At 35.8% G+C, this 26,205-nt stretch overlaps 1 protein-coding gene and 1 long non-coding RNA gene across 18 annotated transcripts in view; one reads left to right on the forward strand and one right to left on the reverse strand.

The window, feature by feature from the left end:
• The window catches only part of HEATR5A (HEAT repeat containing 5A), a 104,451-nt gene that overhangs the window by 47,014 nt on the left and 31,232 nt on the right, over positions 1-26,205 (forward strand). For 10 of the 12 annotated variants that reach the window (XM_088829504.1, XM_088829502.1, XM_055418206.2 and 7 more), the window contains 9 exons: positions 5,978-6,087; positions 8,571-8,734; positions 8,950-9,125; positions 15,441-15,546; positions 16,168-16,358; positions 18,194-18,350; positions 20,500-20,689; positions 21,574-21,743; positions 24,228-24,254. In XM_088829504.1, coding sequence (XP_088685630.1) covers positions 5,978-6,087; positions 8,571-8,734; positions 8,950-9,125; positions 15,441-15,546; positions 16,168-16,358; positions 18,194-18,350; positions 20,500-20,689; positions 21,574-21,743; positions 24,228-24,254 — 1,291 coding nt within the window. The remainder of the gene's footprint in view (positions 1-5,977; positions 6,088-8,570; positions 8,735-8,949; positions 9,126-15,440; positions 15,547-16,167; positions 16,359-18,193; positions 18,351-20,499; positions 20,690-21,573; positions 21,744-24,227; positions 24,255-26,205) is intronic. The other 2 variants (XM_055418208.2, XM_055418209.2) reach the window with 1 other exon arrangement.
• LOC129550498 (uncharacterized) overlaps positions 1-26,205 on the reverse strand; it is a 74,378-nt gene that overhangs the window by 28,014 nt on the left and 20,159 nt on the right. For 2 of the 6 annotated variants that reach the window (XR_016035631.1, XR_016035624.1), the window contains exons 6-7: positions 10,128-10,209; positions 8,697-9,001 (exon numbers count right to left, since the gene is read on the reverse strand). The exons of 1 other annotated variant lie outside the window; for it this stretch is intronic. This is a non-coding gene — a long non-coding RNA (uncharacterized LOC129550498). Of the gene's footprint in view, positions 1-5,897; positions 6,718-8,696; positions 9,002-10,127; positions 10,210-12,020; positions 12,765-26,205 lie in introns of those variants that run through there. 3 more of the 6 variants (XR_016035625.1, XR_016035629.1, XR_016035627.1) reach the window with 3 other exon arrangements.

Below are 26,205 nucleotides of genomic sequence, written 5' to 3' on the forward strand. Positions count from 1 at the left end.
TTTATGATATTTATTCATAGATTCATTTGTGTTCTGTCTCCCCCATGTGCTAAGCAGATGACTTGACTACAATTTAAAACTGAATAGAAGTGGCTTATTAAAGGGAATGCTTCTTATGTTTCACAAATAAGAATAATGTTTGTGACAGGCTTTTTATTTTATTATTTATTTCTTTTTGATTGCATTGGGTCTTTATTGCTGCACACTGGCTTTCTCTCGTTGTGGTGAGCAGGGCTACTCTGTGTGAAGCATGGCTCTGTGTGAAGCACGGGCTGTAGGTACATAGGCTCAGTACTTGTGGCTCACAGGCTCTAGAGCTCACACAGGCTCAGTAGTTTTAGCCAGTGGGCTTCATTGGGTTTTGATTTTTTTTTTTTAATTTATTTATTTATGGCTTCACTGGGTCTTTGTTGCTGCGTGTGAACTTTCTCTAGTTATAGCAGGTGGGGGCCTACTCTCTAATTGCAGTACATGCGCTTCTCAAATGGTGGCTTCTCTTGTTGCGGAGCATGGGCTTCAGTGTTTATGGTATGTTGGCTTAATTGCCCTGTGGCATTTGGAATCTGCCTGGACCAGGGATCAAACTCATGTCGCCAGCTTTGGCAGGCAGCGTCTCTTAAACTGGACCACCAGGAAAGTCCGGTTTTGATTTTTATAAAGTGGTTTCAATCTGATAATTTTAATGTAACGAGTGTTACTGATTTTTTCCTAGGTTGCATTCTTGAGATAATCTGAGCTTGGAAATAGTTATCCTTTTTTGTAAAGTTACGGATTTGGTTTGCTTATGTCTGGGATTCTTCACATATATTTATCAGTGAGACTGCCCTATAACTTTCTTTCTTGTGCTGCACTCCTCAGGTTTTGATTAATGTTATATTAGCCTCATGGAATGAAGTAGGTGAATGTTTTATAACGAGGAGCTTTTAGAAGATTGAAATGATGTGTCACATGAAACCGTCTGTAAAACAGTCTGGACCTGCTGTTTGATTTGTGGGAATTATTTTAAACTACATAGTTCATTTCCTTAATTGCTTTAACTATTTGAGATCTGGCTTGGGGTTTTGTTTTGCTTGTTTGTTAGATTTTTCCAGGAATTTTCCCATTGCATCTTCATCTTCAAATTTTTTGGCATGAAGTTATTCTTAGTATTCTCTTATTTTTCTGTCATGTCCCTTTATCAGTTTCTGATAAGTTTTCATTATGCCTTCTATTCTGTTTTTCCTGGCCCATCTCATGAGGTTTTTTTTTTATTCATTTATACAAAAAGTAACTTTACTTATGTTGAACTTGTTTCCTGTTTGATTAATTATCACTTGTCATTACTCCTGTTTCCTTAAATTCTTTTTCTAACACCTTAATTTGAAAGCTTAGCTTGTTGAATTTCTTATAATTCTTTTAATATAAGCTAAGTTCATAAATTTCCTTGTAAGGATCCAGTTGCTCAATCCTAAAAGTATTAACATATACTATTTCCACTTTTTTCCAGTTTTATGTGTTTTCAATTTCCTTATAATTAGTTTGGAATTGTTTAAAAATATGTTTTAAAATTTCTAAATGTTTGGAGCAGTTTCTAGATTACAATTTTGTTATATTGTTAACATAATTGCATTGTTCTTAGTGAATAGGATCTGTAGATTTCTTTATCCAATGTGGTGTATATTTTGTTGGATTCATATATTTCAGCTGTGGAAAACTGGCTGTTATTTCTTCAAATATTGCCTGTTTTCCATCCTTGCTAAACTTCCCTTCTGGGGTTTTGGTTAGACAAATTTTCATTCTTTTTGTTTTGTCTTCCATGTCTCTAGTGTGTGCTGTGCTAAGTTGCTGCAGTCACATTTGACTCTTTGCAACCCACTGGACTATAGCCCACAAGGGTCCTCTGTCCCTGGGATTCTGCAGGCAAGAATGGTGGAGTGGGTTGCCATGCCCTCCTCCAAGGAATTGTCCAACCCAGGGATTGAATCCGTGTCTCTTATACCTCCTGAACTGGGAGGCGGGTTCTTTACCATTAGTACTATCTGGGAAACCATGTCTATTAGTCTTTTTCTAATATTTTTTTCTTTCTGCTGCTTTCTGTGTGATTTCTTCCACAGCTTCTGTGTGATTTCTTCCACAGCTTCTTGCAGTTCACTAATTCTGCCTTCATCTGTGTTAAATTCAGTACACCTTTGCCTCTGCCAGGACCTAGGACTATTTAAACTGTCTTTCAGTTCAGTTCAGTTCAGTCGCCCAGTCGTGTCTGACTCTTTGTGACCCCATGGACCCCAGCATGCCAGGCCTCCCTGTCCATCACCAACTCCCGGAGTTTACCCAAACTCATGTCCATTGAGTCGGTGATGCCATCCAACCATCTCATCCTTTGTCGTCCCCTTCTCCTCCTCCCTTCAATCTTTCCCAGCATCAGGGTCTTTTCCAATGAGTCAGCTCTTCGTATCAGGTGGCCCAAGTATTGGAGTTTCAAGTTCAACATCAGTCCTTCCAATGAACACTTGGGACTGATCTCCTTTAGGATGGACTGGTTGGATCTCCCTGCTCTTCAAGGGACTCTCAAGAGTCTTCTCCAGCACCACAGTTCAAAAGCATCAATTCTTTGGTGCTCAGCTTTCTTTATAGTCCAACTCTCACATCCATACATGACTACTGAAAAAACCACAGCCTTGACTAGACAGACCTTTGTGGGCAAAGTAATGTCTTTGCTTTTTAATATGCTGTCTAGATTGGTCATAACTTCCCTTCCAAGGAGCAAGTGTATTTTAATTTCATGGCTGCAGTCACCATCTACAGTGATTCTGGAGCCCCCCAAAAATAAAATCAGCCACCATTTCCTCTGTTTCCCCACCTATTTGTCATGAAGTGATGGGACTGGATGCCATGATCTTATTTTTCTGAATGTTAAGCTTTAAGTCAACTTTTTCACTCTCCTCTTTCACTTTTACCAAGAGGCTCTTTAGTTCTTCACTTTCTGCCATAAGGGTGGTATCATCTGCATATCTGAGGTTGTTGATATTTCTCCCGGCAATCTTGATTCCAGTTTGTGCTTCCTCCAGCCCAGAATTTCTCATGATATACTCTGCATATAAGTTAAATAAGCAGGGTGACAGTATACAGCCTTGACGTACTCCTTTTCCTATTTGGAACCAGGCTGTTGTTCTGTGTCCAGTTCTAACTGTTGCTTCCTGACCTGTATATAGGTTTCTCAAGAGGCAGGTCAGGTGGTCTGGTATTCCCATCTCTTTCAGAATGTTCCACAGTTTATTGTGATCCACACAGTCAAAGACTTTGGCATAGTCAGTAAAGCAGAGATAGATGTCTTTTTGGAACTCTCTTGCTTTTTCGATGATCCAGCGGATGTTGGCAATTTGATCTCTGGTTCCTCTGCCTTTTCTAAAACCAGCTTGAACATCTGGAATTTCACAGTTCACGTATTGCTGAAGCCTGGCTTGGAAAATTTTGAGCATTACTTGACAAGTGTGTGAGATGAGTGCACTTGTGCAGTAGTTTGAGCATTCTTTGGCATTGCCTTCTTTGGGATTTCTTTGGGATAAACTGTCTTTAAGAGATCTCATTTATCAGCCCTACAGTGCATGGGCACAAGCTCAATTACAGGTTCTTGTATTGGTATTGGTGTTCCCATTCTGATTTTAGCTCATTTTTTATTTCAAGCATTTTATATTCATTTAATTTGGGGGGTAGTGTGGGGTTGGCTTTGGAAAAGTCTTTCTTCAAGTCTCGCAATGCAAATTATCTTTTATCCAAAATCTAAAATGTATTTATAGAGGAAGGCCCTTTAGAGATTCTAATCTGCCCTACTTATAGTAGTAGAAACCCTTAGGAATAAGTTCTTTGTTGTTTTCATCTTATTTTCTCTAAATGGACACACATACAAACAACCCTCTGAACTAAATTCTCTTGTATTTAAACCAACTGAATGTTGCAGAATTTTTAAGAATTGTAATTTCTTAACGTCTTGCCAATATAATTTAAATATTTTTCATGTAATCAGCCGTAGTCCCCCCATCTTGTTCTAGAGGAATACAAAAATACAGTGGGTTTGTTTTTAACTTCCATAACTAAAAAATTCTACCAGGTTTTATAAATGTTGTTTACTAAGGTGAGAGATAATAAATAGAACCAACTTTCTTTTTTTTTTTTTTTTTTCAATAAAATGACAAGTCAAAAATAATTATTTCCACTTCCCTCGTGGCTCAGTGGTAAAGAGTCCTCCTGCCAATGCAGGGGACTCGGGTTCCCTCCCTGATTTGGGAAAATTCCCACATGCTGCAGAGATACTAAGCCCATGTGCCACAATTATTGAGCCTGTGCCCTAGAGCTTGGCAACTAAAACTGCTGAATCCCACACGCCCTAGAGCCCATGCTTTGCAACTAGAGAAGCCACCACAGTGAGAAGCCCACATCCTGCAACTAGAGAAAAGCCCAAGGAGCAGCGAAGACCCTGCACAGCCAATAAATAAATAAATATTTTTTATTAAAAAAATGGACTACCAATCATAGTCCCTCTCTGTCTCTCAAAAAAGAAAAATATATATATAATTCTTTTTTTTCTTTTAGAAACAAAAAACAGCATGCAGTATTTTTCTAGCAAACACACATGAATAAGCATTACCAGGATTTCTTAGAATACCTGGAAACCACATGCCATAACAGCATAGTAAACTTATTCCAGTGGCACAGCAAAAGTAATTCCATTGAATTTCTGTATTCCTACAGGAGATAAAAGCTTCACTCCCATTTGATCACAAGGCAAAGAGTTCAGTTCAGTTCAGTTCAGTTCAGTCGCTCAGTCGTGTCCGACTCTCCGCGACCCCATGAATCACAGCACGCCAGGCCTCCCTGTCCATCACCAACTCCCGGAGTTCACTCAAACTCATGTCCACAGAGTCGGTGATGCCATCCAGCCATCTCATTCTCTGTCATCCCCTTCTCCTCCCGCCCCCAACCTTTCCCAGCATCAGAGTATTTTCCAGTGAGTCAACTCGTCGCATGAGGTGGCCAAAGTATTGCAGTTTCAGCTTTAGCATCAGTCCCTCCAATGAACATCCAGGATTGATCTCCTTTAGAATGGACTGGTTGGATCTCCTTGCAGTATAAGGGACTCTCAAGAGTCTTCGTTTAATAAATATTTGTTAGACTAGTGAACATCAATAAAATGATGTTAATACCAGTAGTGAGAATGAATAGGAGATTAAAAAAAGAGAACATGAAAGTGATAAAAGAGAGTGGAAAGAGGAGGTGAGAAGAGATTTTATGACTGGAACTTTTGGGGAAACATTGGCTCTGCTTGTGCTTTGTCAAAAGTGAATTTGTTTTATGATTCTGTGTATTTTGATGATTCATTGTTATTTGGTGAGTGCATTCCAGATGAAGTTTTCTAACAGACTTGGATTTTTTTCTAGATCTTTGTTCTTCCTATTTCTTTGGCCTGCTCCTTTTCTGCATAACAGAGTTTAGTTTTCACAAATGCAATGTTGTAAATGTGGGGGTAATAAACAAAATAGTAACAACGTTAGATATCTTAGCAGAATATATAGTTTTATGAGGTATGATAGAAAAGATGGCTAAATGGTTTTCATATCTGACACTTGTAATTCCTCTTTTAACTTCAAGTCACACATTATAAAAAATAATAAATAGGGACTTCCCAGGTGGTTCACTGCTTAAGAGCTCACATTCCAGTGCAGGGGGTGTGGGTTTGATCCTTGTTCGGGGAGCTAAAGTCCCACATGCCTTGCAGCCAAAAAGGGAAAGATAAAACAGAAACAGTATTGTAACAGATTCAATAAAGACTTTAAAAATGGTCCACAGTAAAAAATTTTTTAAATAATTTTAGTAAATAAAAGCATTAATGATCACTTATTATATATAATAGCTATTTTATCTTTATATGTCAATATGTTGAATATTTCTACATTGTTATATAACTTACATACTTAATATATACTTTTTCTTTTACTTTAAGGCTCTCTTCAATACTAAAAACCTATGGAAGTCCTTTGAAAACACCATCAGTAGTTTATAGACAAAGGCTTTATGAATTGTTGATTTTATTATCTCCTGAAACCTATGAAGGTAAGTGCCTTACACCTGACTCTTTTACTATTTGTGGCGAATACAGTGCCTGAACAGATGGATTATATGGCAGTTACTTCAGGAGGTTTTGGGAGTTCAGTCTTAACCCATGTGTTTACCATTTTATAGTAAACATTGTTGTTCAGTTGCTAAGTTTTGCGACCCCGTGGATTGCAACACACCAGGCTTCCCTGTCCTTCACCATCTCTCAAAGTTTGCTCAGGTTCATGTTAATTGAGTCTGTGATGCTATCTAACCTTCTGATCCTCTGCTGCCCCCTTCTCCTTTTGCCCTCAGTCTTTCCCAGCATCAGGGTCTTTTCCAGTGAGCCAGCTCTTTGCGTCAGGTGGCCAAAGTATTGGAGCTTCAGTTTCAGTTCTTCGAATGAATATTCAGGGTTGATTTCCTTTAGGATTGATTGGTTTGATCTCCTTGCAGTCCACGGGACTCTCAAAGGTCTTCTCCAGCACCACCATTCAAAATCATCAGTCAATTTATAGTACATAAAATACATTAATAAAACTGTTTCATATCTTGCTGTCTTCTCTCTTCTGAGAAAAATGTGCCTGGTTTCAATGTGTGAGAGAGAATGAGTCACAAAGATTTGTCTTGATTCTACTCCAGGGTTTTCTACAGAATATATAATGCAAGTCAATTAGAAATTTGACCGTTCCCTGTTTTCCTTCTAGAGTGCATATCTTTTGTACACATTTGCCTTCCATTATTCCATTCTTAACTCTGTCCAGATAGCACTTTAATCTTGAGTGGTATACCAAGGTATAATTTATTTTATAAAGTTTATAATGTAGGTTTTGCTTTTATTTGGCTCAAGATGACTTCAGAATACTTGAATACTGCATTTGGTTAAAAAAAAAAAAAAGCTTGCCCTTATTTTGCAATTAGTTCTGTATCCTTTCTTGAAAATTTCAAATACAGTTTTAAGAAAATATATTGCTACTACTGCGAAATAATTTAAGATGCTTGTTTTAAGAGGTGAAAGTTGAAAATGGTCTCTAATGGGAGCATCTTTTTTTTTTTTTAATTTTCAACTAACCATATTAAGTTAATCATTACTTCAAATCTATTTTTTGGGGGGAGTTCCCTGGTGGCCTGCTAGTTAGGATTTCAGGCTTTCTCTCGTGGCCTGGTTTCTATCTCTGGTCAGGGAACTGAGATCCCACAAACCACTTCTCATGGCTGGGGAAAAAAAAAGATTTTATATAACTTTTCATCATGGTTGTCCAACGAAAGTAGAATTTTGTCACAATAGTTGCTTAATTTTCTTAAGTTTATGGGACAAAACTTGGGTTCCTAATTTTTATTTCCTATCTTAGTTTCGTTATGGATCTCCATTCAAGTATTTTAATTTTCTCCACACTAAAAATTGCTCCTTATTAGCATTAGAAAGTGATGTATTTCTACAAGAGAAGCATATTTGCATTTTAAAACTGAATCATCTTTAAGTACTTTGTTCAGGGACAGTTAGGAGGCCAGCAGTTACTTTAAATGAGAAATGGAGATATACCACTGTTTTCACCTTTAGCTGTAGTACCAAACATAGCTTGCATGTTATGCTACCAATAGAATTATTTTCTTGAGTATCACATACTGGTAACTAAACTAACAGACATTCCTTTAAGCAACTCTTACTTGCTTCATTAAACTTTTATTGATCCCTGTCCACTGTCCCCAATTCCTATGTATAATCTCTACTTTCTCTAAACATAGCTATACTCTTTTTTCATCCTCTATATAAACTTAGTATTTTCTACTTTCATTTTTTAGTTAACGTGTGTGTGTCTTGTGTCTTATATCTTCTTCAAGGGAGGATTGTCAACAGAGAAGTCCCTGTTTAGTAATTACTAAAACATCAAATTATGGTAATGATATTATTTAAAACATCCTTAACTTTAGTGATACACAAAGAAATATTTATAGATTCAAGTGATATGCTTTCCAGGGATTGCTCCAAAATAGTATAGAGGATGATGAGATAGTCAATTGAGAGTATAGGTGAACCGAGATTAATCTAGCTGGTTAGGATGAGTGATAGTCATTTGCTGGGGTGGCGGGGAGTTAGGGTGCCATACTACTAATATTGGTCGGACACGACTGAGCGACAGAACAGAACAGAACTACTAATATTATACCTGCTTTGTCTGCGGTTGTTACTCTTTTTTCTTTCTGTTTTTATGCTCCATGTCATTTTATTTAAAATGATGGTAGTAGTGTTTAATGTATAAAGTATACATACATACATACTTTGAGATGTTTGTTCTTATCCTTGTGATCAGTAACACATAGTTGAGCTTTTCATCGGTAGGGCATTTCTCAGGGAGGAGAACAGATTAAACAGGCTGTGATAGACTAAAGTTAGCTGATAATGTAGACAAAAGTTCAGCCTGGGGTCTTTAAACCCCATCCTCAGACCTGTTAACTGCTATTGCTAAATTGCTAATTACTCTTTTTCTGTGACTCAATAGGAAACCTCAGTGCTATCCTCAAAGAGCTGGCTGCTGACCTGACTGCCCCTGATATACAGGTGGCAGCATCCACATTTTTACTCCCACCCCTCTGTCATCAAGATGATCTTCTAATATTAAGTCCTTTGCTACAAGAGACTGACCATAGATTTATTGAAGAACAGGTATGGTCGTTTTTCAGTAACTCTTGGATTGATTCAACCTATGAACAGTGGTTTAATTTGTTTTTTGTTGTTGTTTTTTTTTTTTAATTGGCCGCACTGCATGGCAAGTGGGATCCTACTTACCCAACCAGGGCACAGAGTGCCAACCGCTGGCCCGCAAGGAAGTCCTGAATAGTCATCTTAAAACCTTATATGCAATTTTTTTTTTCTTTTAGCTCCTGCTTGGTAGTGGTATTGCTTGCGGAAGTCTCGAGTATGATCCTTACTCTATTTACAAGAAAGATGTAGAGGGAGATTCAGTGCCTAAGCCCTTACCTCCAACGCTGTCAGTTACTAGCTCTGCAGTCAAGCTGTTTGGAGTTGTATGTGCGCATGTGGGAGAAGCTCAAAGGTAAACCATCTTCAGAGGTTCACTTATCCTGAAATGTGTTTCAGGTTTGGTAATTTGTTCAGTGAATGCATTCTGTTCTGTTCAGTCGCTCAGTCGTGTCCGACTCTTTGCGACCCCGTGGACTGTAGTCTACCAGGCTTCTCCATCCATGGGATTCTCCAGGCAAGAATACTGGAGTGGGTTACCATTTCCTTCTCCAGGGGATCTTCCCGACCCAGGGATCGAACCCGGGTATCCCACATTGGAGGCAGACACGTTAACCTCTGAGCCACCAGGGAAGCCCTTGCATAATAGAGTGGTAAAAAAGAGGTTGTCAGAAGTTCTCATTAATATAAAAGACTTCTTATAGATGACAGGCGAAGGTGAGATTAAAGGCTCTTGTTAATTATTCAGTTGGCTAAATATTTAATAAGAAGTAATGAAGTCAGTGATTAAACTGAAAACTGCTAGGCACTATCGTGGATGCAATGCTTTTCCCGCATTAACTTCTGAAATTAGCTGAAAATACGAACGTAAAACTCAGTGACCCAAAAACAGGGATTTATGAGCCAGTGTTGCAAAGGGAAATGCTGGTTGTCTGAACAGACAAGATCTCATACTATAGGTCCAAGGCTTAGTCTTCAGTTTAGTGGATTTCAAAAATTGTCTTCAATTTGGTGGATTCACTTCACTTGAAATGAACTTTGGTTTTTAAAAATTATAAAGACTGCTAATGATTTCTCATTGAGAGTAACAGGGTAATATCTTTCTTGGGGATCAAAACCCACTACTCATGTCTAGTATCCAGGAAATTCTGTTTTTATCTGAGATACTGAATGGGAACTGAATCCCTCCCATAGGCTGTGCTGGTTAACAATTTGCAAAATATTAACTATCCTCATTCATTCATGTTCATCCTCTTTGTTTCTTTTACGCTAGACCAGCAACAGTGCTAGATCATAGCATTTATATAATTTTATCAGTTATGTCTTCCAGAGAATACCAATTAGGTAAGGGATTTACCTTGGTCTTTTTGATGAAGAATCGCAGAAATATTTGAGTCTTGTCAGCAGCACATTTCTGAAACAGTCTTTTGGATAGTCTACTTTCAGTGGATAGAAAACAAATAACATTTATGTTGATTTTTAATAACTTCATGTTGTTCTATTTTAACTGATAATAGTACTTACTCAGTATCATGGTATATGCATATTTTGAGGTTAATTTCAAAAGATGATTTGAAATTTGTAAGCTATAGTTCACTGTATACTATAACTATAAAGTTATGGTTATACTTAAGACAGTATGTGACTAAATTGTAAATGAATGCTATAGCACTAAAAGATGAGAGGAAAATCACAGTGGTCTGGAATTTTTAAAGAATTACTGATGGAGGGAAGATTTGAACTAGTCTGTAACTGTATTGTTATATAGTGCATACAATTAATTTCAAATACTTAATATGGATTAATATAGCAATAACTGCAGCCTTATGGGCAAAATATTTAAATTAAGCATGTTCTTGAAAGACTGTTAAACTCTTTGATAGGTCTCAGACAAAAAGTGGGGGGAAAAGCATACTTCTTACAAGCTTTCCTTTTAAAAAATTGGTTTTATTGCTCTCCTGCTGCTGCTGCTGCTGCTGCTAAGTCACTTCAGTCGTGTCCGACTCTGTGTGACCCCATAGACGGAAGCCCACCAGGCTCCCCCGTCCCTGGGATTCTCCAGGCAAGAACACTGGAGTGGGTTGCCATTTCCTTCTCCAATGTGTGAAAGTGAAAAGTGAAAGTGAAGTCGCTCAGTCGTGTCCGACCCTTAGCGACCCCACGGACTACAGCCAACCAGGCTCCTCCATCCATGGGATTTTCTAGGCAATAGTACTGGAGTGGCTTGCCATTGCCTTCTCCGATTGCTCTCCTAGAGAAGGTGATTTTCTTTTTGATTTTACCCAGATTTATTGCCCAGTTACAGTTTCAAGGAAATGGTTTCTTATTTCTGTTTTTTACAGTTTAATGAACTTTAAAATGTGCCACATTTCTTTTTATCCCACCTGGATAAAAATAACATAGAATGAATATTCAGGGGAGGAGAGGTTTTGTTTGTCTTAATGAAAATGTCACAACCTGGTAAAGCAAAGCATATTCTCTTTGAAGTCTTAACTGAATAAAAATAGTAGGCGGTAGTTTGGAAAGTTTTAAAGAAAGTGGTGTGGCAGGATCCTACATTTAGCCACTACGACTGAAGTGAATTAGCAGCAGCAGCAGCAGCATTCTCCAGTGGATGCCCTTAGAGCAGCACAGAGAAACAGAGGTAACGAAGTTGAGCTTCTAGTTTCCTGTTATCCCAGAGATGTTACTTGTTTACAAGGCAGACCCTTCTCTGGGCCATAGATTTGCATCTCTAGAAAAGAAAGGTCTTAATGTACCTGTAATTCAACAAGTGAATGTTTTCAAGTGTTTTGTTGTGGTGGTGGTTATCTTTGTTTTTAAACAGTTTAAAAGAAACTCATGAGGTTGTCCTGAAATTAGAAATAGTTTTTACTACTTTATTTATGCACTTAGAAATTAAATTATCTTTAAATCATTGATTATTTTGACTGTAGGATCTAAAACTAAGAAAACTCTGCATTGATAATTTTAAAGCATCAAAATGTTTAAAGCTCTGGGATATTAAGATATTTTATACAGAGAAGAAATTATTACTGATCTTATATATGTGTTATTTATGGTTACTTTCCAGTATATTTTTCACCTAATTACAAAGAATGAGTTACTTAATTCATCTGAATTAAGTAACTCATTCTTTGTAATTAGGTGCAAAATTAAGTACCTTGACAGTACATTGCAGTCATTTGGATCATTTATTAAAACTTTTTAAAATGTAGGTTCTGATTTAATAGTAATGGTATGCATACTACATTGGACATTAAAATTTTTTTAACTCCTTAGGTGATTCTGACATGCAGAGAACAGTGCTAAAAATGCTTTAAAGTAATGTAGAGTGTAAATTGGTGGAGAGAGAGGAAAAGCATAGTTATAGCTCTCAGTAGTAAAAATTTTCCCCATTATACACCCTCTCTCTGTATAAGAAAGGTAAATCAGCATTTTCAATATTTATGTCTTTCCTGTTTACTTAATTACTTGTATGTTTTAATTTCATCCAGGCTCAAAAGTTTTATTATCTAACTTTGTTCTGAAGTAATCAGTTCAATCTCTCAGTCGTGTCCAATTCTTTGCGACCCCATGGACTGCAGCATGCCAGGCTTCCCTGTCCATCACTAACTCCTGGAGCTTGCTCAAACTCATGACCATTGAGTCAGTGATGCCATCCAACCATCTCATCCTTTGTCATCCCCTTCTCCTCCTGCCTTCAGTCTTTCCCAGCATCAGGGTCTTTTCCAGTGAGTCAGTTCTTCACATCAGGTGGCCAAAGTATTGGAGCTTTAGCTTCAGCACCAGCTAATTTTATTAATTATATTAATATGAACTAATAATTATATAATTGATACTACTTAGGAATACAAATTCAGTATTACTAAAAAGTGGTCATCTCCATCTTCCTGAAGAGTCAGAATGTTTTCTTGTGATCTGTGTCAGAATATGGGAATAAAGGATGAAGAAAAAAGTTTGGGCTCTGGTAGTCTCATTTAGGGTCTTTGGCCTATGAATGTGGGTAAAAAAATAGTACAGGTCAGATTTTATTACAATATAACAGCATTCTCAAGCTCTAATCTTAAGTATTTTTTAGTACTTTCAACACAGTTTCATTATAACAGGTGACTATGATATAGTCTAATAATGATATTTTAGGTTTTAAATTCATAAGCCTGACCATATGGTTACCCTTAATTTTTTCTCCTGCAGGGCAGTTTGGTTATAAATATTTTCTTGAAGCATAATGACTTAAATATGGTCTTAGAAAACAGAAAAATTTTCTATGATACATTTATTGTGTTATTTGTAATAAAAATTAGAAATGGCCTAAATATCCCAAACTAGAGAATTTTAGTTAATTAATTCTAATAGCAATTTAAAGTTATTTCAGTATGTGTGGAATCTGAAAAATACAACAAACTAGTTAATATAATGTAAAAGAAGCAGATTCACAGATACAGAGAACAAAACTAGTGGTTACCAGTGGGGAGAGGGAAGGGGGAGGGGGAGAGCTACATGGGTTAGGAAACTGAGAGGCACAAACTGTCATGTATGAAATAAGCTATAAGAATATACTGTACAATGTAGGGAATATAGTTGTTTTAAAATAACTATAAATGGAATATAATCTTTAAAAATTGTGAATCACTGTATTGCATACTTGTGACTTAGACAATATTGCACATCAGTTATACTTAAATTAGGAACAAAATCACAGGAGGTCAAGATAAAAAAGAGAAAAATAAAATTTATTTCAGTACAATAGTTAATAAGGTGGGAGTAATGTTTAGGGAAATAAAAAAGTTATTAACAAAGTATGTACACTGTGAAACCAATTTTTAAAAAGTGATCCATATATCTGGAGAGACTAGACCAAAGATGTCGAAATATGGCTTTCTAAATGGTGGGATTTGAGGTGAATTTTATTTTTCTTTCCTGTGCTTTTCTGGTTTTTATTGATTGCGATGAACTGAATTAACCTTGAAATAGGAAATAAATATTTAAATAAATAGACTACTTAAGAGTTACTATGATTTTCCCTAAATTTTTAGTGATTCACTATGTTTATTCTCTGAATTGATTTTAATGTGTATTGCTTTCCTCAAGTCATATAATATAACCTCGTGTACCTTCCTTTTTTTCTGACATAACTTCTTCCACAACTGGGTTTATTTAAAAAAACGTAAGTTCCATATCTATCCTGTTTTGATAACAGAATTATTCTTTGGAGCAGAACTGTGTTTGGGCCTTTTGGGCTCAACAGAACGATAGAGATTTAGTTAAGGGCTTTAGAAATATTATTGGAAGTACCATAGAGTTGAGTAAAAGAATACCCAGGTGCCATCTTCAGCCAGTCATGCCTGTTTTCATTCCCTGGGTGCACCTGTCCTTGATGATTGTTCAGCGAGCACGTGTGACTGCCGACTATATGCCAAACCCAGATACTGGAGCGATGAAGATAGAATATAAAGTCTCTGACTGCCATCGAGATGTTCATGACTAAACAAATAAACTTAAATATTATTTTACTTCCTGATTTAAAGGGAGAGAAGGAGAGAAAGGAAATGCAGAGCTCTGAAACAATGTTTATAAACAGAATAATTGGTGGGGAGAAGAGGGAGTGATTTATTTCATGGTTAACATATCTTCAATCTCATCAAATGGATTTAAAAACTCCTGTGTTATAAGAACATGAAAAACAACTCACATTGTTTTTTAAAACATTAAAACCTAATGAGTAGGGAGGGGGGTTCAAGATGGGGAACACATGTACACCCGGGGAAGAATCATGTCAATGTATGGCAAAACCAATACAATAACGTAAAGTAATTAGCCTCCAATTAAAATAAATAAATTTAAAGGAAAAAAAACCTAATGAGCATATTCAACCCCAGACCAAAAGTGATATGCACATTCATTATAGGTGGAACTGTAGAATTGTGAAAATAAGAATATTACTCTGCACTAGTAGGAGAATGGTTGAATAAACTGTAGAATGTGTATAGTAAAATTTGGCTTCCTAAAAACTGTCTAAGAATAAAAATGATCTGAAAAGTGATAAAGAGGTAATGTTAATGAGAAAAGTGAAGTCACTCAGTCGTGTCCGACTCTTTGCGACCCTGTGGACTGTAGCCCACCAGGCTGCTCCCTCCATGGGATTCTCTAAGCAAGAGTACTGGAGTGGGTTGCCATTTCCTTCAAAGCAAGTGTAAAAACTATGTTATATATAGTATGATCCCCACATACATGTTTACGGTATAGTCGGAATTCAGAAGGTTGTGCTTCTTCTCATAAACTGAAGTCCAGGCTGCCTTTAAAATGAAGCAATGTATTTTAGTCCAATAAGTCCTGTTACTAAGAACAAAAATGCTGATGGAGGTAACTTTTAAAAAAAATTGTATTTAGAAAATAGTTGCTGAAATAGCCAAATTTGCCCTGGTAAATCTATATCAAGTGATACATGTTATTTACTTTTTCCTCCCGCAGTGTCATGACACATAGTCAAAATACTTTTGCATTGGTATTAATATATTTTCATTTCCCAAAAGGCTTCAGTGTATTTGACAAGAGTTTATCTCATTTTAGTAGCTCCAATAAAATGCAACCAAACAAATTAGTAGTGGATACTTAATTCTGCCCTTTGACTTAATTTGTCTTTAAATCTTACTGTTTCTGATTTTAGGCTTCTTATATTGGAACAGCTTTTGGACAGTATAAAGCATACAAAAGGAGCTCGTCAACAAGTAGTTCAGTTACATGTTGTTTCTTCAGTTTCTAGTTTCTTGAAGGTAATTCTATTTTTTTTTTAAATTCCCGTTTACTTTTCTTTTTCCCCCTAATATGTGGCCAGCTAAGTAGGTTGAGGGAAGGTGTTTTAAGAGTTTGTTTCCCCTCCCCCCCCAGTTTTCTTGATGTTTCAGGATTTGTAATTCCCCTTTTACTTTTTCTCCATATAAAACTTGTTGGTCAGAAGTCAAACCTATAATACTATTTTAGAAACATGCTTTAACCTACCAACCCTAATATCGCAGACCTGGGATTGGCAGATTATGGCCTATGGACAAAATCTGGCTCATTGTTGCATTTATGACTTACTGTTTCTAAGTAAAATAGGCTTCATTGGTCATTTATTTTATGGAAATCCCTATTAATGTTCTTTGAACACATATGTAGTACAGTGATAATTGATCACCGTATTGTTTGCCTGGAGGCTTACAATTCTAAAGTACTTCATGAGAAAAATTAAATTACATTTGTATGTTCAGTGTTATTTCTGGTGTTTTGATTTTTTTTTTTTTAAGTAGTAATGACTGAATATGAACATATTTGGTTAACCAGAATATATTTCCAAACTGGATAAGAGAATTTACTACAGTTGTTAAGTTTGGGTTTTTTTTTACATATTTCAGTATGTGGCTGGCTCTAAGGGACAGCTGGGTCCAGAAGAAGTGAGAAGACCTGTCCTTGCATTGGTGATGGGAGCCTTAGAAAGTCCCAACCCCCTCTTGAGATGTGCAGCTGCAGAGGCATGGGCTAGATTAGCCCAAGTAGTTGATGATGGAGCTTTTACTGCTGCATTAGCTCAAGTTAGCTTTGACAAGTAAGTGAATTTCTTACTTAATACTCATGAGATATGTGTCAAAATTGTGTATAGCTTGTTGGAACTTAGAAACTTCTTTCTGATTATAACTTTAAAAAACTGAGGTGTATTTTGTTGTTTTCAGTCGCTCAGTCATGCCCAACTCTTTGTGACCCCATGGGCTGCAGCACACCAGACTTCCCTGTCCTTCACTGTATCCCTGAGCTCGCTCAGACTGTTGTCCATAGAGTCGGAGATGCCATCCAGCCATCTTGTTCTTATCATCCCGTTGTCCTCTTGCCTTCAGTCTTTCCCAGCATTTGGGTCTTTTCTAATGATTCATCTCTTCACATCAGGTGGCCAAGGTATTGAAGCTTCAGCTTCAGCATCAGTCCTTCCAATGAATATTCAGGGTTGATTTCCTTTAGGATTGACTGCTTTGATCTCCTTACAGTCCAAAAGACTGAAGAGTCTTCTCCAATACCACATTTCAAAAGCGTCAGCTCGAGTTAGGGTTAAAGTAGAACCCGACCCCCCACCCCCCTGCCTTGGACTGGTTGTCTTGAAACATAAGACTACTATTAATATTTTTACTTTGGTTTTTGTTTTTATATGAGAAAGATCACTGTCTATATGAGTGATGTAATAAGCTACCAGTAGACTATGGGAGTAAGAAACTTAGGGAGTTTCATCATATAAAATATAGATGATAGGTAGTAAAACAATCTACTGGAAAGAAAAAAGGCTGCAGATCAGGAAACATGAACTATATGTTCATTCCTACCAGCTTTGTAACCATGAGCTGGTTGCTTAGTCATCTTAACCAGTTTTTCTCTATTTCAAATAGAAGTTTATCAATGATGCCCTGCCTGCTAAGAATGTTAAGGTGAATGAGAAAATAAATATGAAAGTAGTATGAAAAAATAAAACAACTGTAAATGCTCATGGTTATATTAGTTACATATGTATATAAAGTTAGTAGCCGTGATAGTAATGCAGAAGGCACTTTGACCTTCTGGTCTCCTGAATATGTATGTCTTGATTTGGTTATGAACTCTATATCTCTTGTCAGATTGCTAACTTGGTTCTAATCCCAACTCTTCCATTTAATAGTTGGTTACTTCATAAGAGTTCTTTGGCCAAAACGACTCAGTCGTTTTGATTTCCTTATTTGTATAAAGGAACTGATAATAGTATAAATCTCACGATTCCTGAGAGGATTAAAGGACCCAATATAAAGCGTGTAAACTAGAATACAATGAAAACTCCTGATGAATAATAAGTTCTCTTACTATATTTAATTTTTAAATCAAAGTTCTTGAGTTGGAACTCCATATGGAATTAGTATCTCCACAATGAGAGTTTTTTAAATATAACTTAATGATAAGATAATAATGCATGCCATATGAATTTAGTGTGTATTTCTGAAAGATATTGAAATTGTTTATATTTAAATAATTATTAATAATGTTACGACATCTAAAATTTTTTAAATTTATTTATTCTTGGCTGTGCTGGATCTTTGTTGCTGTGTGTGGGCTTTCTCTAGCTGTGGAGAGCGGGGGCTACTCTCTAGATGTGATGTGTGGTTTTCTCGTTGCAGTGGCTTCTCGTTGCAGAGCATGGGCTCTAGGGTGTGTGGGCCTCAGTAGTTGCAGCATATATGTGAAGACATTTTTATTTAAAATATTTTTCTTTTCAAGATACCTTTCAAGTTATTTCAGAATTTTTTGTATCAGTTAACTGTAAATATATTTCTGAATTTTGCAGCTCTTTATATAAAAAGTTTCCCTAAGTGACTGCATGCATTGGTTTATTTCAGTAATTATCGTTTATTTTTGTTTCCATAATCACAGACTGAAATCAGCAAGGGATGCGGTTACCAGAACAGGACACTCATTGGCTTTGGGATCCCTACATAGGTACTTAGGAGGAATAAGTTCTCAACATTTGAATTCTTGTGTTGGAATCCTTTATACTTTGTCTCAGGACAGCACCTCACCTGATGTGCAGGTGAGTACCCCATTGATTTGTAGATAATGCATATTATGTTGTATTGACCATTACTAATTTATATAATAATTCTTGCTCCATAATAAAATCAAAACCATTGTTAATCTCACATACTCAATATCTAAAGTCAAATTCAATATAATTTTCTGAAAATGGATCTGCCTTCTATCTTAAAATAACATCTACTATCTTGTGGAACTTAACAGGCAACAGGCATTGTATTACATTTTTCTAAACATATTAATGTATTTAATCTTTCCAGTTATCTAGGATTTATATTCCCATTATATAGAAAGAAAACTGAGGCTTTTGGAACCTAAGTTACTTGCTCACACTTACAACCACTAATATCGTGGAGTCAGGTGAAGAACCTAAGTCATGGACTTTAAACTCACGTTCTTAACAACTTTACCATATTATTATACATAACTGATTCATTTGTGCCAGTCATCATTCTCCTGAGATCTTAATCACATCTTGAATGATTGTTGTGCTTCCTGTTCTTCTGGTCCCCTTATTATATTTCTGTCCCCCTTGTGTGACCCTAATTACTATAGTAGCTTCCTACCTGGTCACTTTATTTTTACGTTCTTTACAACTCTACCTTGATATGAAGCCAGAAGTGTTTGCCTGGAAATTTTTCATCTTGCCACTTCCCAACCAAAAAGCTGGGGAGACTGCTTATTGCTTCTTCAATCAACTCCTCATTGATATCCCATCAGTGACCCAGAAACTTTCTTGGTTATTAACCCAAAGTACTGATCTTCTCCTAAGATGATCTTCCTGCTTTCCTCCCACATGTCATTTTCATATCTGTGCTTGGGTTTTTCCTATTGCTCTTCTCTCTTTCTCTTCCTATCTTATAATCCACATTTTTTAGTATTGTAAGATCCAGTTTTAACCATCACCTTGTCAAACTTCAGCATCTAACATGGGTGTCATTCTTTGAATTACCATATTACTAATAGCTTTTTTTCACATCATCTGTTACTTGAGTTGATTTATAAGGTATTCCATCCTTTCTTCATTCCTTTAATACAGTACTTTTTGCTTCTATTTATTATATTTCTCCTCTTCCCCTTCAAAAAGTCTGTTCTGAACAGACTTCTTTTCTATTGAGTCTCTTTTGTTGATTAATAGATTTTTCTTTTTGTGGCATCCAGTGTCATCAGTCTGACTCTTCTCGATTGCTGCCATTTCTCATCTAATGGGAACTCATCTTTGTACCATTTAAAAATACTATAAGCTTTTCTTACATATTTGTTGATAAGAGGGGTAAAACATTCTTAGTTGATTTCCTAAAGGGAGAACTTTTTAGATACCTCTTGTTATAGGAAGTTCAAGCATACATAAAAGTAGAGAACATGCTGTAAGGAACCTATTAAACCCATCATCCAACTTCACTGGTTATCAGTGATTATTAGTTTTGCCTACTTTTATATTTTATGTCAATGGAACCATACAGTATATACTTTTTTATGTTTGGCTTTCTTCAACATTGTGTTCCAAGAGATTTGTATTATTTCATGTAGTTGAGATATTGTTGAATCTTTTAAAAATCTGAATTTTCATTCTCTGTATAGATTAAGCAGTAAACAATTTTCAACACGCTAGATTTAGTTCAAGCCATTAGCTAAAGAACCAAACACGATCCTGGAATTCTCAGTTCTGAGAATATATCCATATGTGTGTGTGCTAGCTAAGTTGCTTCAGTTGTGTCTGACTCTCTGAGACGCTATGGACTGCAGCCCTCCAGGTTCCTCTGTCCATGGGATTCTCCAGACAAGAATACTGAAGTGGGTTGCCATGCCCTCCATCAGGGGATCTGCCTGACCCAGGGATGGAACCCTCATCTCTTATGTCTCCTGCACTGGCAGTCAGATTCTTTACCACTGGCGCCGTCTGGGAAGCCCCTATATCCATGTATGCCATTCTGAATTGGACATCTGTCTCTCAGTTGTTTTTTACTGGTATTTAATTTTTTTTCTTCAACTCCTGAAGTTCCTTGTTTCTCTCTCCAAGTTAGTAATAACACACACTTGACTATGGTACTACTTTACCACTCGTTTCAACAAAAGAACAGTTTGTAGTGTTTTGTGTTTCTTAATGCTTCCATAACATTTTTAACTGTTTTTCTCTGTCTTCACAGACCTGGGCACTGCATTCTCTCTCACTGATAATTGATTCTGCCGGCCCACTCTATTATACACATGCAGAACCAACCCTTTCTCTTATTATAATGTTGCTGTTAAATGTGCCTCCTACTCATGCTGAAGTCCACCAAAGTCTAGGTCGCTGTTTGAACGCCCTTATTACTACATTGGGTCCAGAGCTACAAGGTATGCATAGCTGCTTTTGTGACATTTTACATAAAAATATATATGCATAAAAATGAAAATAGTTCCTCTCATTGACTCAAACACTTCTCAATAAAGTGAAGTTTAGCAGAATGTTCTTTTCAAAAATATGGGCAGAATATTGAGAATAATCTTGGGAAGACTGACTTGTGAGTGATGACATAATAGAAAAAAAAAACAAAAATAGAAATTTAAGCTTCATCAACCATTAGTTAATTGGATGACTTGGGAAAATTCTCATGTCTCTAAGCTTTAGTTTCCTCTTCTATCAAATAAGAGACGAGTCGCAAAACCCTTGTAATTGGCACATAGTAAGTACTCAGTATATTTTGTTAAAATAAATGCCAGTCAGTCTGATTTCTCTTATCTTGAAAAGATGAGGACCATATTTAGAAAGATAATGTCTTAAAAATACTTTCCTTAACAAGTTAAATGACAAACATAAAATGCAACAGTTTAAAAACTTATCTCTTATAAGATATGAATGACTAAGCCCCAAAACTCAGTTATTCTCATCTATTCAAATGCAAAATACATGATTTTAATATATAAAAGCAACCCTCAACTAATACAAGCAGGATTATTATTAGCAAATTCTAACTCGACTTTTCATGAAAATTTGATGTAAACTGCAGTCTTAGGTTCTTCTTTGCCTAATTATTTGTGTTGCCATAAACCTTTCAGGCTAAAAATAACTAACATTATCTAAAAATTTATAACCTGGATTATCCCTCCTTCTGCAGAAGAAATTTACTTCACAGAAAGTCAAGTTTAAAATTAGAGGAAAAAGAAATTTTAAGCCCAGTAATATGTTTCAAGGGCAGTGATTTTATAGGCCAATTAAAAGCTTTCTGCTTTCATCTTAGGTAACAGCACATCTGTTTCTACCCTAAGAAGTTCCTGTCTCTTGGGTTGTGCAGTGATGCAAGATAACCCAGACTGCCTTGTCCAAGCTCAGGCCATCTCTTGCCTTCAGCAGCTTCATATGTTTGCTCCACGACATGTCAACTTGTCTAGCCTGGTCAGCTGTCTCTGTGTGAGTATAAAATTGCATATGTCCTTAGTTTCTTTTATTGGAAATTTAAATTTGTTTCTGTTAATCTCTAGACCATAAGCAATAGTTATTTTCCGTAAATTTTAGTCTTTTTTTTGGGAGGATGTGGGGTAACTTCATATAATCATATCTTAAGATTGCTCATATATTTATTCACTTTTCCTTCCATTAATGTTAAATTTAGTATTTGGAATATTGATTCATTAATACTGAGTGCTAACATCCCAGGTACTGTATAAATGCTGTGGGACATGGAAATATTTATGTGGTAATAACAATTTTTTTCCTACTTCTTCTTTTTCCTCTTTTCCAAACTTACATATAAAGTTATTTTCATCCCAGATGAAATATTTTTCCCGAATATTCTAGTAGTATGCTTCAATATCTGGGCTCTAACAGTGTGTCTAATGAACATAGAAAGGTGAAGGTGATCAATAAAAAGTTCTGATTAAGTGGTTCATGATCATCAGTGGTTTTAAGATTTACTGTGAGCATCACCAGTTTCTATCTGGACTTGCCTGAAAAAGTTACAGTTGGAGTTAAAACTTAATGATTTTCAACTTTTTCTGCCCCTGTGATGTTCACAGCACCCTCCCCTTAGTAACATGATAGTTGAGAATCATCACTGTAGACAAGACCTTTCATTTTCAAACTGGAGACAAAATATGCAGCATTTCAGACCTTGAAAGAACCTCAAACATTATTAAAACCAACATTCTCAATAAAAATATAGAGCAAAAAGTGAAATATTTTGCCCAAGGTAATATATCTAGGTATTAGTAGCTTTGAGTCTCAAACCAGCTTTCTGAACTCCTTCTGCAGTCCTCATTTCGTTGTCTCATGTTGACTTGGTAGTTATGGATACCTCTTAACTCTGCTCCTTCCTAGCTCTGTGGCTTTAGGGATGTCCCATAACCTCCCCCACCCTCATCTATCCTGTCTGTAAAACACAAGGATTACACAAGATGCCACCTGTAAAGGCATGTGTCCTCGACACTTAATAACCACTCAGTAAATTGTAGTTGTTTATATTTTCTTAACATATAACTTAGATATAGAATTTTATTTATCTTCGTATTGATTTTCATAGTCATAATTATCTAAGACTCTTAAGGAGAGAAGATGACTGACTTTCCTGATAGAAACTTCAGTTTCTGTCTGTATTAAACATGTGTTAGAGAATATAGCACCTCCTGGAAAAGAATTTTACCTTTATCATTCAGCAACTTTTCCCAGTAATATTGCTCTTTATATTCGAAGAACCATTGCCAATACTAATTATTGAAAGATAACCCACTCCTCAGAAAGTTGACCTAACTTTCTGCTCTCCATTTAAATATATCAATACTTCCATTTTTTTCTTCTTGAATCATAGTAGAAAATTTCCATTAATAACCATTTAAAATTTCTTCAACTAATACATGAATTCATTCATTGAGTTTATTGAGAAATAAAGAGCACAACTACTAATTCCTGATGAATTAACTGTGATCACATTCATTACTCTTTTATTTTCCCAGACTGAGAAGGTTATATACAAAGAAGAATAGAGACTGTTCTCAGATTTTTTCTTTTAGGTACATTTAGAGTCACTGAGAAAATCAGAAGTAACAATTATAAATCTTATTCATGTTACTCATAATACTTAAGCTATAAAATGATTTTTTTAATACAGAAATTAAATTCAAATATTGCTGTCACTATAGTGTGTTAATTTTGTAACTTAAAATTTTGGTTAGTAAAGCTTTTATCCTAAATTTATTATATTTTAAAGTATACCCTGTAATAAGAAAATGGCTTCTGCTTTCCTATTAATAACTTTATGTTCAGGTTTTCTTTTCTTCATAGAAATTAATTATTTAGCATGAAGTGTTTTCATATTAACTGAAACTCTCTGAATATTCAGAATACATTTAATCATTAGGAAAGAATCTTACTATAATGGATTTTCTTCTAACTGCATGCTATTTAACTTCCATTCTGAACTTGGCCTTAGCTACACTTGCAATTCTGACTACTCTCAGTTTTAAAACTTGGCTTCCAAGAGTAAAAAAATCTATAATTAACTTGTGATGAGGTAAACAATTAACTTTGTCTCTTATGGGACACCTGTTCATGTGAAGGTAATCCAGATCACTCCTTTCCTACTTGATCTGGCTTTGTTACTAAGGCTTGATGAAAGATTCCAAAGGAAAACCTAATTATACAAATGTGCGTTTTGAAATTACTGTATTTTTGTATATCTTTATATCTTGAGTTGACCGTTTTTAAAATCTTAGCTCAACTCATGTTTTAAGTTGGAAAATGAAGTATTTATGGCATATTTTTAAAGCTGAAGCTAAGCCAATTTGAATGATAGCTCTATCAACATGTATATTTTAATGCTTAGCTGACTGTTGTCAGAGTCATCCTGGTGTTTATCTTTTGGTTTTTGTCATGACCAGTCTGTCATTTGTTTTTGTGCAGGAGATCTTGTTGGATAATTCTGTGTTGGTAGGTCCCTGACCCTCGATTCCTAACTTTATTTGAGGTTTGCAGTGCTATTTCTTTGTGTCCTCCCCACCCCCCACCCTTTTGGTTGTAAATGTTTTTGTTTTCCTCTGCATCTGTTTAAGCTAACCATTAATGCAAAGTCCAGTGTGTGTAGCATGTTACATGGCGTTTATTTAGTACCAATGTAAACAAATCCTCTCTAACCTTCTCCAGCTGGTGCACCCACTCTTTGCACTTAATTTTGCATCATTTTGATTTAATATATTCATTTCAGAAAGGAATTTGATTTTAATTTCTGTATTTTGCCTGCTTGATTGTTTGCCTTAACCCACTCTGTTCTTCTTCCCAGTATAAATGCTGGAGAATGACATGGAGATATTAAGTGTCCCATTTTGTTTTGTGCGACAGTCTTTAATATTTTTTCTACTGAACGAGTACTTTTGAGCATGCTTTTTCTAAAAGATTGTATGACCAGCCTGAATAAATGCTGCACCTGCCTTGTATTATATGCTTGTATGTGCTCCAGTTAATATAGCTAGTAGATTCATTAACTTTTCTTTAAAATTGTCTTTAGAGTGCTTCTTTGCTATTGGTGTTAAATACAGCCGTAATCTTGGGCACGAATAAACTTAATCTTTTTGCATTTTAACTTCTCTGTTAGCCTGTGTACCAGTTTCTAATAGCAGAGTTCTTAAACATGACTAGAATGACATAACCTTGAGACTTTGTGAATGACATTCTTGTCTTTCCACTGTTCATGACATGTACTTGAGGGTATAATAGAACATATTTATAAAGCAGATCTCATCCATATATTTCACTGATAATATATTTACAAACTTTGTCTTTTAGCTCATGATAAAATTAAGGATTTGGCTCTCTTTGCATAGGTCATGTGTCAAAAACTATCTGCCACTACCTACTGTTTTTCTCAGAAGTTTGCCTCTGCTCTTTTCAGCAAACTCACCTACCTCAGTCATGTCTTTTCCACATAAACCAGATCTAAAGGCACTTATAAGAGTTATGCCATTATTTCTCAAATGCTGCTTGGAAAATCACTATTGAAGACATTTATTGTCATAAGCCACACCAAACTAGTCTTTATTTTCATAGTTGGAATGAAATAAATTTGAAAATCTCTAGGCTTTCTTCTACTTATGAAATTACCCTTGACTTGTTTTAATTACTTATTTAAGGTATATCACCATGAATATTATCATTTACCCTCAGTAGATGCAGCTTATTGAGATTTACATTGTCTAAATACTTCTCAGTAAAAAGAATATTGAGCCTGTCATTTGAGCGGAAATATTCTCTATCACGAAGATACTTAGATATCTGTGTACATATATGTATATCCACATATAAGTAGATATGCATGTATAAAATTTGTTATCCATAATGTCTCTATAGAGCACTTTTGGTGAATATGCTTTCTGAGTTAAGATTCTTTCTGCCTTTATTTGAAAATGCATTTACTTACTCTCTATGGCATCTGCATAAACTATTGATAGAGGCTGCATTAATAATAGCTCACGTTTATGGAGCTTACTTAGTATTTGCCAGGTACTGTGCTAAACACCTTTGCATGTTTCTTTGTATTGACTTTACAGCAGCCCTGTGAGATAGGGGTAGTGTTATTTTCATATAAAAAATGAGGAAACTAAGGCACAGAGAATTTAAATAACTTGCCCGTGGTCACATAGCTAGTAAGTCATGGATATAGGACTCAAACTGAGACAGTCTGACTCTAGAGCCTCCGTTTTAATCACTGTGCGACAGTGCTCATACAGATTTATATAAACTTATACTTGGAGATTCATAAAACATAATAGTATATAGTTCCATGAGCATGAGCACTTGTATATACAATAGTATATACAAGCTGCAAATAAATTCTTTTTCAGTGGTATCCCTTTGTCTCTCAAAACTGTTTTACTCATATACATTT

This window comes from Moschus berezovskii, chromosome 21 (genome assembly GCF_049115385.1).
Source record: "Moschus berezovskii isolate FMDL1 chromosome 21, NW_MosBer_1.0, whole genome shotgun sequence".
In the NCBI taxonomy this organism is placed as follows: domain Eukaryota; kingdom Metazoa; phylum Chordata; class Mammalia; order Artiodactyla; family Moschidae; genus Moschus; species Moschus berezovskii.